The sequence below is a fragment of the Nothobranchius furzeri genome, chromosome 12, assembly GCF_043380555.1.
Source record: "Nothobranchius furzeri strain GRZ-AD chromosome 12, NfurGRZ-RIMD1, whole genome shotgun sequence".
Taxonomy (NCBI): Eukaryota; Metazoa; Chordata; class Actinopteri; order Cyprinodontiformes; family Nothobranchiidae; genus Nothobranchius; species Nothobranchius furzeri.
The window spans coordinates 30,931,056-30,945,952 of NC_091752.1; the positions used below are offsets into that span (position 1 = coordinate 30,931,056).

Sequence of the window (14,897 nt, forward strand, 5' to 3'; positions counted from 1 at the left end):
ACGAAGCTGATTACTTTGCAGGCTTTGCCCGTTGCAGGTCATTGTTAGAATACAACTCTAATGAGGGACCACCGTATCAATAAATGAGCCTGCAGTTACTCAACGTAGATGCTTCCGAAGTCGACACTGAAATATGTAAACCTGTGTAGATCCATTCTGTTTTGTGTTAACAGGATAGACATATTGATGTTCAGCTCTTGTTAGATTGTGATCAGCTGAGTGACTTTTTCAGGTCACACTTGGCTCTCTGGTGTAGAGCAGCGATGCAAAGCAGAATTGTATTTGTCACAAATGTACTGTGATTGAAGAAAAATGTTCAAATCTGAATGATTGAAATACTTAATCGGAATATTCCGGGTAAAAATCAACAGGAGTTGTAGTTGAGGAAAGAACATCATCACTGTCTGAACAACTAATTGTCTAAGAGGATTTTTGAGTCATGGGATGCTAATTTATTTGAGGTTTCCTAAATTATAACACTTAACAAAGAAAGAAATGTTTAAAATTTGATTCCAAAATTAACTTGGTGCTCAGTGTGTCATGTAAATCATAAGGTCTGTGAATATGTTGCTGGTGTTAGGAACATCATTTGGAAAATCAACTCTGGATATAAGGTGACTGCTGTGTAGCAATGCATCTTAAATCATCTGTTAGGACTTTCTTTCAGACAATTGGCACCATCTTCAGTAATACAGATTGCAAAGAATGTGTGAGTGAAGTTCACACATGTAGGTGTTTAATTATCACATCTAAATGTGATACAGATCAACACACTGCACTGTTTTAATCCTGTTAGCCTTGCATGCTGAACATGGAGACATTTCCACAGATTGATGCTTCTTTCCTCTGCTTTCAGGTCGCACGCTGTTGGACAGGCTTTGTTTGTTTCATGGTGACGGGTCTACAGAGGAGGAGGCGAGGGAATTGTGTCACCGCATGCTGGATCATGGTCTGCTGCACCCCTTTAGTGACAGCACCACAGAACATCACAGTGACGGGACAGTCTCTGCAGTGTTCACCGTGAGACCTCCCTCTTCTTCTTAAGCTGACTTAGTTTACAAAACCGAGTCACAATAAATTACTTTGCATCAGCTTGGCCCAAAGCTAAAATGATTTGATTTTGCAGATATTATTTTAGAACTGTAAATGGTCAGGTTACATTCTCAAAATCCATTCTTGTATAACTCAGGTGTTAGAAAAATGCACAATGTACGTCTAAAATATGACGCTGCTCAACACAAGTTTCCACTTTAATCTTCTTTTTTTTTTTACCCATTGCTCTTCTGCTCCTAATATAAATGTTGTCTGTTGCCATATCTCCCAGAGTTGGATAAGATGGGGACAAAAGTGTTTGTAACCAACCCACTCGTACTCCTTTAGCTTAGCATAAACAATGTAAGTGAATGGTAACAGCTAGTATTTAGTGTGAAAGTCATGGAAATTACTCTGTAGTGATCCTAATTTTTCTTGGTGATCTCAAGAATGAAATTGACTGCAAACGAAAACAAGAAGCAACATGAAGGAATTGCAGGAGCTGATTTAGCCTTGGGACTACATTACGACAAATCGCTGCAACAATTTCTTTGTACAGATACAAAACAAAGTGCATCTTCAATGGCGCTAAGTGATGTCGTATTAACTCTAATTCCTTGGATGTTGCAGGGCTATTATAAATTACTGTAACTGATTTTCAGCAAACATTGTCACCTCCAGTTTTACTGTATAAAATATACATTTCCCTCTATAACAGTAAAACAGGAAGTGTTTGCATTTTGAAGCCACTGCATCCTTTGCCTGCGCCTTGCTGTGGCGGTTGTAATGTAGTCCCAAGTGTAAATCAATTCCTGTAATTTGTTCATTTTATAATTTTCCATTTGCAGCTCATGATTGTTGAGGTCACCAGGAAATAGAGGGATCTTTAGTATCACATGCAGTGCTAGCTGTTACCATTCACTTACATTGTTTATGCTAAGCTAAAGCTAATGGGACACTGCCAGATTAGGAGAATGACTGGGCTGGTTTCAAAATGCTTTTTCCCACGTCTTTACCTATGGGGAATGTGGCAACAAACTATATTTCACTTAGGTTAAGATGGAATTAGCAAATGTACATAATGTGCATGTTCATGAAACACCCTCACGTGGGGGGAAAGCAGTCACAGCTTTGATGCAATGTGAAAAGATAATCCAGTGTGTGTAACTGGTTCATGTCCGATTTAATTTCATTGCCTGAAGAGCAGTGATGCATGAAGACTGGATGGCCATGTGAGAGTTGACTTTATGAATCTTTCATTATTCAGTGCAGTCAGACCTAATCACCAAGTCATAACATTCACCTGCTCAGTTCATTAGGGTCGTTTGGAGAAACCTCTTTGTAATTAAGTTTCCAGATTTATTCATCTGATTCATATAAAAGGCAGCCATTTCTTGCATGGTAGAATTGAATTCAAGACACTCTGCAAATATTTTACACCTGGCATGTATATGTTTCTGTAGATTGGTGCAAAATTCCTAAAATTTATAATATATTAGTGTTTTTAATACCAGAAACGGAGAATTTTATTGAAAAGTGATTTATATTTTCATTCATTTTTGATCAAAAATATGATTTTTTTTTCACCCAACTATTAATGTGATAATGTCTCAGTGAAACAACTGACCAGCGAAATGGAAACGGTCAAAAATTCTTCCCCAGACACCATAATCTCTAAAGCTGTTTATCATAGATTCAAAGCTCTCGGATACAAAAACATCCCGTTTCTGCTCGCACACTACACATTCAACACAAGCTGCATGCGCTGAGTAAAATCACAGTTCCATGCACAAGTTAAGATGAATTTACATTCAAGACACAGGCATTTTCTTGCAGAATTGGATTAACCGCTCTCCCTCCGACACAGAAATTCTTACACACAAGTACACATCTGTGCTTACGTAGACCATCTGCTGACCATGTTATGCAACAGCTCCACGTGCCTCAGGCTCAAGCTGCTCTTCTCTAGCAAAAAGCTCATCATGTCAGGATTGGACAGAGTTGTCCCTGCGCCGATCTTGCCCTGGAGATGTGTATTATTCAGCTTGACCAAAAATAACCTCAGCAGTTGCCATGAAGAGTTAAGATCTTGTAGTAAATCTTCTCTATCTGCTAGCACACCTTTTAAAATGATGTGTCTAGTATTTGATTGGTTTTCTTGTCTTTTTGGAACCAAGCGTTCTTAAATAATCAAAATCGCAATTATGTCTTGATATTGGTGCCAATAAATGACCAACATAAGCTCTGGTTCCCTTGGGTGTGGGTTTAAGCTTGCACCCCACAGATCTCATTAGATGTATAGTTGGGCAGTTGTGTATGTAGATGAGCATACACATCAGCATCTTGTGCCATTTAATCTGTTTCTGGTTAGTTTTTGTATATTTCAAAGTTATCCTGCTGTCCATTGGGAAACCATGGAAATTGTTTTGTGTTGGTGACTGAGTGTAATGGGATGGGGAAGTTGTTAAAGGTGCAATATGTAAGAATTCTACTGTGAAATAATCACTAAACAGTCTAATTCATCAATCATGTTGGAATGAAGGTTGTACTGAAATGGATTTAATTCTCAGCCACCTGGGCCGGGTCAGGTCAGTTTTCGTTCTTTTGAAAATAACAAAAGTGGTACTACCGGAGTCTGAGGTTGCAAAATCTGCAACAAGTTAAAGGGATACTTAGCAACTTTTTTATATTTTTAAACCATTTACTTGAGCCAGCATGTACTAAAATGATAACCCTTAACGGGGTCAATGAAAGGCCACCCAGCGCCTATCTCCCCCTGTGGCCAGTATATTCCACTTGCTACTTCAGACTGGTGTGTCGATCTGTTGTGAAAGTTGAACTGACATACCTGGCGCTGCAGTCTGGTTCCAGCATGTTTGCTGCATGTTTTAGATCGTGAACACAGCTGATTTGTTTAGTTTAGCGATGAATCACTCCTGTGGACTCTGTTGAAGGCTGGGGAGATTAAACTGTTAGTTTAAGTTGTTAAAAAAACGAACAAACAGCAAGATTTTTGTTTTCGGTTCTACAGACACTGGGGGCTGCTAAAAGCTAGCCAAATCTGCCCACTTCCCCTTTAACGCAGCAGTGTCGTCATGTGTAATTCAACACCATTGTTAATACCGACAAGCGTGTCTGCTGAGATTTCCATGTCCTGATATGGGAATGCACATCACTCAGTGCAGCTGCTTGCTGAAGTAAACAGTTAGAATAATATGTCATGAGGCTATTTTTAATACATTTGTACAATTAACATGATTCTTATTTGTTTGCATCCTTACTAAATGATGGTTTATGGGCAAATTTGTTTAAGCCCTGTGTGACCTCTAATTAGATTAGGGAACAGAAAAATGCATCTTGACACACATTAAAAAAGTGTTAAAACACGCCATGTCAAAAACTGTTTATTTCATTTATCTGCTCAAAAGCCAAACTTTTTCTAAATGAGCATGGATTAGAAACATGTTCATATTATGAATCTGTTAAAAAAGCCTGGTCACCTACTTCCTCAATATGTATGGTTTCTCGACAGCACTACAATGTGGCAAAAAATATTTAGTCAGCCACCAATAGTGCAAGTTCTCCCGCTTAAAAAGATGAGAGGCCTGTAATTTTCCTCATAGGTAAACCTCAACTATGAGAGACAAAATGAAGAAAAAAAAAGTCCAGAAATAAAGAATTTATTTGAAAATTATGTAAGTATTTGATCTCCTACAAACAAGCAATATTTTTGGACCTGACCTGTAACTTCTATGAGAGGCTTCTTTGTCCTCCACTCACTACCTGTATTAACGGTACTTGTTAGAACTCGTTTTCAGTATAAAAGACACCTGTCCACAATCTCAGTCAAACTCCACTATGGCCAAGACTAAAGGGCAGTCAAAGGACACCAGAAACAAAAATGTTAAATGCCAAAAGGAAATTATTTTCCAATATAATTCTGCCCAACCGTCACAAGCCTCGTGTTTTATTCCACACTGTTGAGACCATTCTGACTGCTCCACAGAGTGATGGTTTAGAACCTTCTTCAGAAGCTTGTGGAACATTTTTTAATTTCTTTTTGGATAAAGTGAATAATATCAAGGCCCTCATATCACCTCCTGTTGTTGATCCTTCAGCCTCAGATCCTTGCTCTGCTGCTCTCAACCAGTTTGAACTTGTGACTTTATATTTTCTCTGTGAGACTGTTGGTCATCCGACGCCCTCAGGTTTCCCTGCCGATACTATTCCACCTCGATTTTTTTAAGAGGTTTTTTCTGTTCTAGGTCCATCTGTTCTGTCTATTATTAATAGCAGTCTAACTTCAGGTGTGGTTCCTAGAACCCTTAAACATGCAATAGTGCAGCCCCTGATCAAAATGCCTGGTTTGGATCCCACTGTGCTCTCAAATTTTAGGCCCATTTCCAAGCATCCATTTTTATCTAAAATCCTTGAGATAGTTGTTTACAACCAGTTAAAATCTTTTTTAGATGATAACAATGTTTTGGAGATTTTTCAGTCAGGTTTTAAGTCTCTTCACAGCACGGAATCTGCTCTGTTGAGAGTTTTTAACGACATCCTCCTTGCCACAGATGTGGGAGATTCTGTAATGTTAGCTCTCTTAGACTTGACTGCCGCTTTTGACACAGTGGACCATAATATTTTAATGGCACGCTTGGAGCAATGTGTCGGGATTCGTGGCACTGCCCTGGAGTGGTTCAGATCATGTCTGGCAAAGATAAGTTTCTGTGTCAGCTTAAACAGTTTCCACTCTTCCTCTGCTCCATTGTCATGTGGGGTTCCTCAGGGCTCAATACTTGGTCCTCTACTTTTTAGTTTGTTTGCTGCCTCTAGGGTACATTTTTAGGAAGCACAAAATTGCCTTCCATTGCTATGCAGACGATACATAGATGTATCTCCCGCTAAAACAACGGGATGGCTGCAGTATAAAATCTCTAGCTGTTTGTTTGGATGAGGCAAAATCATGGATGGCTTTTAACTTTTAATGAGAAAAAGACAGAGATAATTGTCTTTGGTACTGGTACCTTGAGCAGGCCCACTCCTTTGGACTTAGGCCCCCTGGCACTGCACAGAAAGCCAACAGTGACCAACTTGGGCCTTAAAATGGACAGTGATTTTAGGTTGGACAGTCAGATCAGTGCTGTTGTCAAATCCAGCTTCTTTCATTTGAGACAGTTGGCAAAGGTTAGCACATTTTTGACTAAAGAGGATTTTAAAAGTGTAATCCATGCTTTTATTACAACTCGTCTGGATTACTGTAACTCTTTGTATTTTGGTATGAGCCAGTCCTCACTGTCTCGACTTCAGCGTGTGCAAAATTGGAAACAAAACCAAAACTGGTACAGGGACGAGTGAACACATCACTCCTGTTTTATTGTCACTGCACTGGCTTCCTGTCCATTTTAGGGTCCATTTTAAACTTTTATTTGTTTTTAAGTCTTTAAACTGTCTTGCCCCACCCTACCTCTCTGAGCTATTGCACATTCACTCCTCCTCTCGGTCGCTCAGGTCACCTGATCAGTTGCTCCTGGACGTTCCAAGGACACAGCGTAAGCTCAGAGGAGATAGGGCCTTCGCTGTTGCTGCTCCCAGACTATGGAACTCTTTGCCGGCACATCTTAGAAAGGCCTCCTCACTGGAAACTTTTAAATCATCTTTAAAGACCCACCTTTTTAGCTTGGCTTTTAACACCGTATAAAGTTTTTGATTTCTATTTGATTTTAGTGTTTTATTTTTGTGTGCTTTTAACTTTATACTGTATTCTATTTTATTCTGTTTCATGCTTTTATGTTTTTATATTCAGCACTTGGTCAGTAAGCGCTGTTTTTAAAAGTGCTTTATAAATAAAGTTGCCTTGGCTTGACTTGTAGACCTGCATCAGGCTGGGAAGACTGAATCTGTAATATGTATGCAGCTTGGTGTGAAGAAATCAACTGTGGGAGTAATTATTAGAAAGTGGAAGGGATGCAAGACCACTGATAATCTCCCTCGATTAGGGGCTCCACGTGGGGCCAAAATGATCACAAGAACTGTGAGCAAAAATCCCAGAATGACACGGAGAGGCCTGGTGAAAGTTACAAATGCTAGGGACTTAAATCCTGCAGTGCCAGACGTGTCCCCCTGCTTAAGCCAGTGTGAAGGCCCATCTGAAGTTTGTTAGAGAGCATTTGGATGAACCAGAAGAGGATTGGGAGAATGTTAGATGAAACAAAAATAGAACTTTTGGTATAAACCGTAGCCATCGTGTTTGGAGGAGAAATAATGATGGGTTGCATCCAAAGAACACCATACCTACTGTAAAGCATGGTGGTGGTAACATCATGCTTTGGGGCTGTTTTTCTGCAAAGAGACCAGGGTGACTGATCCCTGTAATGGAAAGAAAGAATGGGGCCATGTATAGTCGGAATTTGAGTGAAAACATCCTCCTGGCATTGAAGATGAAACGTGGCTGGGTATTTCAGCATGACAATGATCCCCAAAGATGCCGCCTGGGTGATGAATGAGTGGGTTTGTAAGAAACATTTCAAAATCCTGGAGTGGCTTAGCCAGTCTGTAGATCTCAACCTTATAAAAAAAATCTTTGGAGGGAGTTGAAAGTGCTTGTTGCCCAGCAACAGCCCCAAAACATCACTGCTCTGGAGGAGATGTGCATGGAGGAATGGGCCAAAATACCAGTGACAAAGTGTGAAGACTTACAAAAAACGTTTGACCTCTGTTGGCAATAAAGGTAACAAAGTACTGAGATGAACGTTTGATATTGACCAAATAATTATTTTTTCCAACATAATTTGCAAATGAACCCTTGAAAAATCAGACCAAGATATTTTCTGGATTTTTTTTCTGATTTTGTCTCTCATAGTTAAGGTTATGGACATTACAGCCCTCTTTTATTTCTAGGTGGGAGAACTTGTACAATTGGAGACTGACTAAACACTTTACTGGAGAAAAAAATTAACATATTACCCATAAATAAACTTCCCCCAGATGGGGCTTCATGTGGGGTATTCATTTTAAAATATTTAAAAGATGTAAAGAAGGAAAGTATCACATTTAACAAACCAATTCTGCTTGAACAATGCACATTCAAAAAAAATAATACTGATAGATAAAATTTTGGACCGAGCTCAAATAATCATGGTTCTTCTCACTGTGGAAAGTTTTGCATAGAAAGACCTGATGGTGAACGTTGGTGTAAAACAGTAATTGTCAGGTTTTGAACTTGTGTGCAGGAGGAGCAGCTCTACACCTGGGCGTCTGTTGGCCTCCCAGTTTCCTCCAACTTGTGGGAGCTCTATGGAGGGCGATCTACAGGCCGAGGTCTGAGATCCCCTTTGCATCGATCAATGTCCAAGACTACTGGAGGGCTTCACTTTCAGGTTTGTCACGCCTGTCCTGTTCACTATTTTAACAGCAAGTTTGCCTACTTAGTGCATTTATCTTTTAATACATTCTTCTGGAATTATTTCAGTGAACTTTCTCCTGAAAAGATTGCCCCCCAAAAAATATTAATGAAATAAAAATTATCAATATAAGGATCTCAGGAAGATGACAAGCTTTCTTAAAAAACCTCCATACTCTCTAAGCTGTGATTTATGTTTGTCCACTAGAGGGCAGACTTGTTCAGAGAAAGCTGTGAAGCTGTGCCAGAGGAGCTCCCTGTGTCCTGAAATAGATTTTTTTTAATGATAATTTTAACTGAGGATTATTCTTAGGATTTAACCATGTGATCTGTTTTGAGGGTTTACAAAAGAGGCTCAGTGAGACTTGCTGTCTCTCAGGTTAAATCTCCTCTCATCCCTGCTTTATACTCCGGAGCCACTGATGGGGTCCAGACATTATGGACTTTTCTTGACCTTCTTAAACTGATAGCTTTGTTTCCATCTTTGTAAACTGTATTTTACAGTAAATGCAATTAATTTTTTTCATAAAGTCGTGTTTTTTATTTCACTCATTATGCGCTTTTTAGCCGTTTGAATAAGATTGTTCTTTTCTTTTTCCCTCTTTCTGGTTGCCTGACAGACAGAATCCAGCAGGTTGAAGGTGGCAGGACAGTCGTCCCCTGAGGATGAAAGTGGTCTAATCCCTCAGCTGGAGAGGACAATCGATGACTTGAAGAATAAAATTGCTGCGTTGCAGAGCCAGCAGGCCTCCTTGGCAGAAAGCAATGAGGATAAGATGGGAGCGCTGGGAAATGCCTCTGAAGGGACGTTGAAAATGAGGAAAGAAAAGCTGGGGATGCTGTGCCAGGAGGCATCTGTCCAGACGTCCCCTGTGGATGAGGGGGTCAAATTTGAAGTGACATTTAATGAAGGACCGTACCGCCTGGGTTCTGAGAAGGGCTTTGTCTGCACTTGCCCAAAAAAGCTGCAGGGTAGCATCCATCCAGGTCCTCCACCTCTGCCTCTCCCATTAATTTCAGGTTGTTTGCCTCCACCTCCTCCACCACCTTTCCCCCCTCAATCCATATCTGGCATGGGACCACGTCCTCCTCCTCCTCCACCACCACCTCCCCCTCCACCACCAGGTTTTGGCCCTCCTCCTCCTCCTCCTCCTCCACCTGGTTTCGCACCTCCACCACCACCTCCTCCTCCACCAGGAATGGGCCCCCCTCCTCCACCCCCAGCTCCAGGCTTTGGCCTTCGACTTCCTCCGACAGCTCAGGAAGCCGTCCCTGCCAAACCTGTGATAGAGCCCCCCAAGCCAATGAAGCCACTCTACTGGACCCGCATCCAGCTGCACACGAAGAAGTAAGCTGTGCAGCAGAAAGTAACGATAGATATGGATCATTCGTGCAAAGATAGTAAAGACTTGAGAGGAAGCTTGTCCACTTAAGATTAGGATCAGCCACATGCTGCGATGGTAACCGAGATGCTAGCCTTGTGGAAAAGGAAAGCGATGCAATCCAGTAATTGTGGTCAGCAGAGAATTGACTTGAACCAGGTTTTCGTTCCTTATTAGAGCTTGGAAAAATAGAGCTGCCTGAAAGTCTAAAAATACACGTCTTAATTTTTAGCTGCATATGAGGAACTTAATAGTGAATTTGACGACTGATGGATTTGACAAGTTTGTACCTTCTGGACTTTTACTTAGCAATGAAAAAGACTACTCATAAAACAGCTTTGGGGTACTTTTTCAGCCACAGAGTGACAGATTAAAACTCTTCCATTTAGTAGTTTATAATTTCTTTCATCCCTCAGAAACACCTCACCACTGGTGTGGGAAACAATCGATGAACCAGCTGTAGAGTTTGGAGAATTTGTGGAGTTGTTCGCCAAAGGTGCTGTGAAAGAAAAGAAGAAGCCAATTTCAGACACAATCAGCAAGGCAAAAACCAAACAGGTGGGTGTTCAGTCCTGCAGAACTTCATCTGTGATTTTATATATATATATATATATATATATATATATATATATATATATATATATATATATATATATATATATATAATTTTGTATACAGTTTTAAATGCATGCATGTATGAGCAGGTTCCAAGCTCTTGTTTTAGGGTTTTCATGAATCTTCCCTTTCACTCCCGTTCCTCGTTCCTCTCCATTTCTCCTCGCTGTCGCTCCCAGAGTTGCTCTGAGTGGCAGGAGGAACTGCTGCAGCCAGACAGTTATTATGTGGTGTGAGCTCTGGCTCCCAACCGACTCCCTTGTGACCATCTAGCGGCATTGAGGCAAAGACTCGCGTGCGGTGAGGAAACCTCATGACCACGATGACTGCTCAGAAAGGGAGAGCGAGGGAAGGGGAATAAGTAAGGGCGAGAGAAGCTTGGGAGTTATATTTCACTGCATGGTTCCTCCCATTGTGCTTTCTGTATGACTCTGTTTAATAGCCAGACCCAGAACTCTTTGTCATTCCATCAATTTCCATTTGATCTACGGTTTTTATGTCGATCTTTAAGTTGATGTGCTGTTCGTCAAATTTATGGGTTGAAATCACCAACACTGTTGCTCAAGGGAAGAATGTTACCAATCTAATTGAGACTCTGAGGAATTGGCTGTAGTTTCTGCTGAGACAAACCGTAGGCCTAAAGCATTAACCTCGCTGGGAAATGTTCTATTTTGAGGAATGTCGAGCTCAAATGTTAAACTGTAGCATATAAAACGTTGATATAAAAAGGTCCAAGTTTAAACGGATTATGATCAAAAGAAACACCAAAGAAGAAAGAAGAAAATATAATTTCTATAGCGCCTCAAGATAAAAATCACGAGGCGCTTCACAAAAACAAAAAAATGTAAAAATATAAAAAAGAATTTAGAAAATGGTTAAAAATATATTTAAAATGAGCAAAAATAGACAATTGTGATTGAAAAAAATGTTAAGAAAGAGGGAGTGAAAAAGAAAGAGGGAAATCAGTGGATCCTGAGGAAGGTGGAATAGGTGGGGAGAGCAGAATAAAGAGAGAGTGGTGAAGAAGGTCATACAAAAGCCAGCTTGAACAAGTGAGTCTTCAGCTGCTTTTTGAAGGAGTCCACTGAGTCCACTGACCTCAGGCTCAGGGGGAGAGAGTTCCAGAGTCTGGGGGCCACAGCAGCAAATGATCTGTCACCTTTGGTCTTTAGCCTGGTGCTGCACAACCAGTAGGCTTTGATCACTGGACCTCAAGGACCTGCTGGGGGTGTAGGGACTAAGAAGATCACCAATGTAAGATGGTGCTTGTCCATGTAAGGCCCTATAGACCAGAACCAGGATCTTGAAATGAACCCTGAAGTTGACTGGCAGCCAGTGAAGCTGGAGGAGAAGCGGGGTGATGTGGGTGTGTTTGGAGGACTTGGTCAGAAGCCGAGCACAGGCATTCTGAACCACCTGTAGACGGTTCAGGGAGGTTCTGCTCAGACACGTGAAAAGAGAGTTACAGTAGTCTAAGCGTGAGGAGATGAAGGTGTGGAGAACTGTCTCAAGTTCAGAGAGAGACAGAATGGGACTCAGCTTAGCAATGTTCCTGAGATGGAAGAAGGAAGAGCGAACAAGAGAACTGACATGAGAATCCAGGGTGAGAGCCGGGTCAAAGGTCACAACAAGATTCCTGACGGAAGGTTTGGTGTGAGAAGCAAGCTGACCAAGAGAGTCTCTGACTTTGGGAACCAGCTTGTCTGGGGTACAGATGAGGATCTCAGTCTTATCTTCATTCAGCTGAAGAGAGCTCCCAGCCATCCAGGTTTTGATAGAGTCTAAGCAGGTGTGTAACAACTGCAGCTTAGACATCTCATGGGGCTTAAAGGAGATGTACAGTTGGATGTCATCTGCATAAAGATGGTAGGAGATTCCTTTGAAGGAGCTCAGGATGTGCTGAAGAGGAAGCAGATAGAGGAGGAAGAGTAGAGGCCCCAGCACAGAACCTTGTGGGACGCCATGGGTAAGGGAGGTGGTGGAGGACCTAAACTTGGAGACGGCCACAGAAAAGGAGCGCTCAGAAAGAGAAGAGAACCACTCCAGAGCAGATCCTGATAGGCCTACCCAGTCTCTCAGCCTCTCCAGTAGCAGGTGATGGTCAACAGTGTCAACGGCTGCAGTCAGGTCAAGCAGGACCAGAACAGAACAGTTTCCTGCATCACTGTGAGTCAGAAGGTCATTAGAGACCCTAAGAAGAGCTGTTTCAGTAGAATGAGCTCTACGAAAACCTGACGGGAAGCTATCATAGATGTTATGTTCATCAAGAGCAGCTGTGAGTTGTTTAGCCACAACCTTTTCCAAGATCTTGGAGATGAACGGAAGTTTAGAGATGGGTCTGAAGCTGCTATGGAGAGAGGGGTCGAGACTCGTTTTTTTAAGAAGCAGGTGGATTACAGCGTTCTTAAAGTAAGCAGGAACCTGACCAGAAACCAGAGAAGCATTAATTATAGAGAGCACGCTGGGACCGATGGACTGAAAAGCACTTTTAAACAAAGATGAGGGTAAGATGTCGAGGGGGCATGCAGAGGTCTTCATAGAGTTAACTAGTTTGGTTAACTCGGGCAAAGAAACAGGAGCAAAGCTATCAAACGATGCATTAATGAAAACAAAGAGGGGAAATAAAAGCTGTGTGGCTGGTTTACAGGCAGAAAATGTGGTTATTACATAAGTCAAAGGATTTGATCATTTCTCTTTCTGTATATTTAGATCTGAGGTGTCGGAGGTTTGACATATTTTAAGCAAACCTCCCCAGTCATGGCCTATATACTTTCTGGGTTTGGAGTCAGCATTTGTTTGATCTATTCGAGTCAGGAGGCTGCAGTTTAACATGCATGTGTGTCTGTGATGCTCTAACAGCATCTGTGTGTGAGATTTGGGGGTTCAGCCAGTGAACAACTATTCCTGATTGCTAACGTTCTTGCTCTACTTCTCAAAGAGAAACCATTTTTTTACTTATTTTTGAAGATCATCAGTGACTCTGAGTTAGTCATGCTGGCTGAGCATAAAAATGGTCTTCTACCCCTATTTCCTGCATTAGCTTCTGATAGAAAATAAATGGATAAACTGTTGGTTCAGATAAGCCTGACAGATCTATGTCACACTGTCACTTAACATCCATGGACTCACCCATCTGGATTCACGATGGGGAAGGCTGTTGTTGGTTTAGTGTCCAGGAAACAGCAGTTTGTTGTTAGTAGAAGATAACCGGTAGCGTTAGCAACTCCACCACACAGCAGAATCCTCCAGGCTTGTATTATTTGTGGAGATAAAACATCAAAGTTGCAGAGTCAACTGAGTCGCTGTTACTCACATTGCTGTTATCCAGTCAAAGGTCAGATGTCCAAATATCAGGAAATAAAAATCCAAAACCTGCTTTCTTTTCCAGCTGACTTCTATGAGCTCAAACGGATGCACCAGAGCCCGCCCCACCACCACCCCTCCCCCCACCTAAAATGCATTCATTCATGCCTTCTAGAGACCATTGCAGATGTATAGTCAACGTTTAAATATCTACTGACAGTGTTAGAGAAAACCTTCTGGTCTTCTTTTTTTTTATTTTTATTTTTTTTCATTGCCAGTGTCTTCATCCTGTTTTAGTAATAATTCATGTTTTCTACATCTGCACCCATTCTCATCTTCCTATATGCTTCAATTCAAAACTATTGTACTATTGAGCAGCTTTGACGTCAGCGTGGAACCCTACTGACATTAGTAATAATTGTCAGTAATCATTATAATTGCAACCCTCCGTGTCTTAGCTTATTTTTGGGGCGGGGGAGTAGTTGGAATCCTACCTTTTCAGAGTCAAATTAGTATATTTGTGCTTTACAAGCTGTTATTTTCATCTACTCAAGACAAAGAATGGCAGCGTGCAAAGAACAATAACTCTTTTTCGTTCCGCACCTAATTTTTTTTCACTTCTGATTAGATTTTTTTTTCACTTGTATTTCTTTAATATCTTTTGCTCAGTCTTTAACATTTAGAATGGAAAATTGTGAAAATGATACCAATAACTAAATATGGACAAGAAACGATGCAGAACTTGATAGATATTTTACTAGGACCAAAAGAAGCTCAGTGGAGAAATGAACATTTTTCGTCCTTGTGACTGCTTTAAAAATTAGTTACTCAATTTTTTGCTTTGTTCAAAAATGCATTGCATTTCCTCCCTCAACAAAAAAGGACTGAATGTCTCAAGATGTGCATTTACATGAGCTTCATAGTTACTTATGGCATCCTTGAGAAGGACACACAAGGTTATTGTACACAAAGAATTGAATAATAAATCATAATAAGCTTGTTCTGCATGTGTGATCAGATTCAACCAAATGATTCTCCTATAGAGCAACAGTTCCTAAAGTTAGGGTCAAGACCTCGCTGTGGGTCACTGAGATGGACCTTGAGATGATTTCCAAAATTCTAAATAAAAGAAAACAATTGCTGAAGCTGCATTTCTAGCATAACTG

The 14,897-nt window shown here is 40.9% G+C and overlaps 1 protein-coding gene across 1 annotated transcript in view; it reads left to right on the forward strand.

Annotated features, from left to right (window-relative positions):
• Window positions 1–14,897, forward strand: part of fmn2a (formin 2a) — a 62,251-nt gene that overhangs the window by 7,155 nt on the left and 40,199 nt on the right. The window contains exons 3-6 of the mRNA XM_015944793.3: window positions 857–1,020; window positions 8,262–8,408; window positions 9,052–9,779; window positions 10,230–10,371. Coding sequence (XP_015800279.3) covers window positions 857–1,020; window positions 8,262–8,408; window positions 9,052–9,779; window positions 10,230–10,371 — 1,181 coding nt within the window. The remainder of the gene's footprint in view (window positions 1–856; window positions 1,021–8,261; window positions 8,409–9,051; window positions 9,780–10,229; window positions 10,372–14,897) is intronic.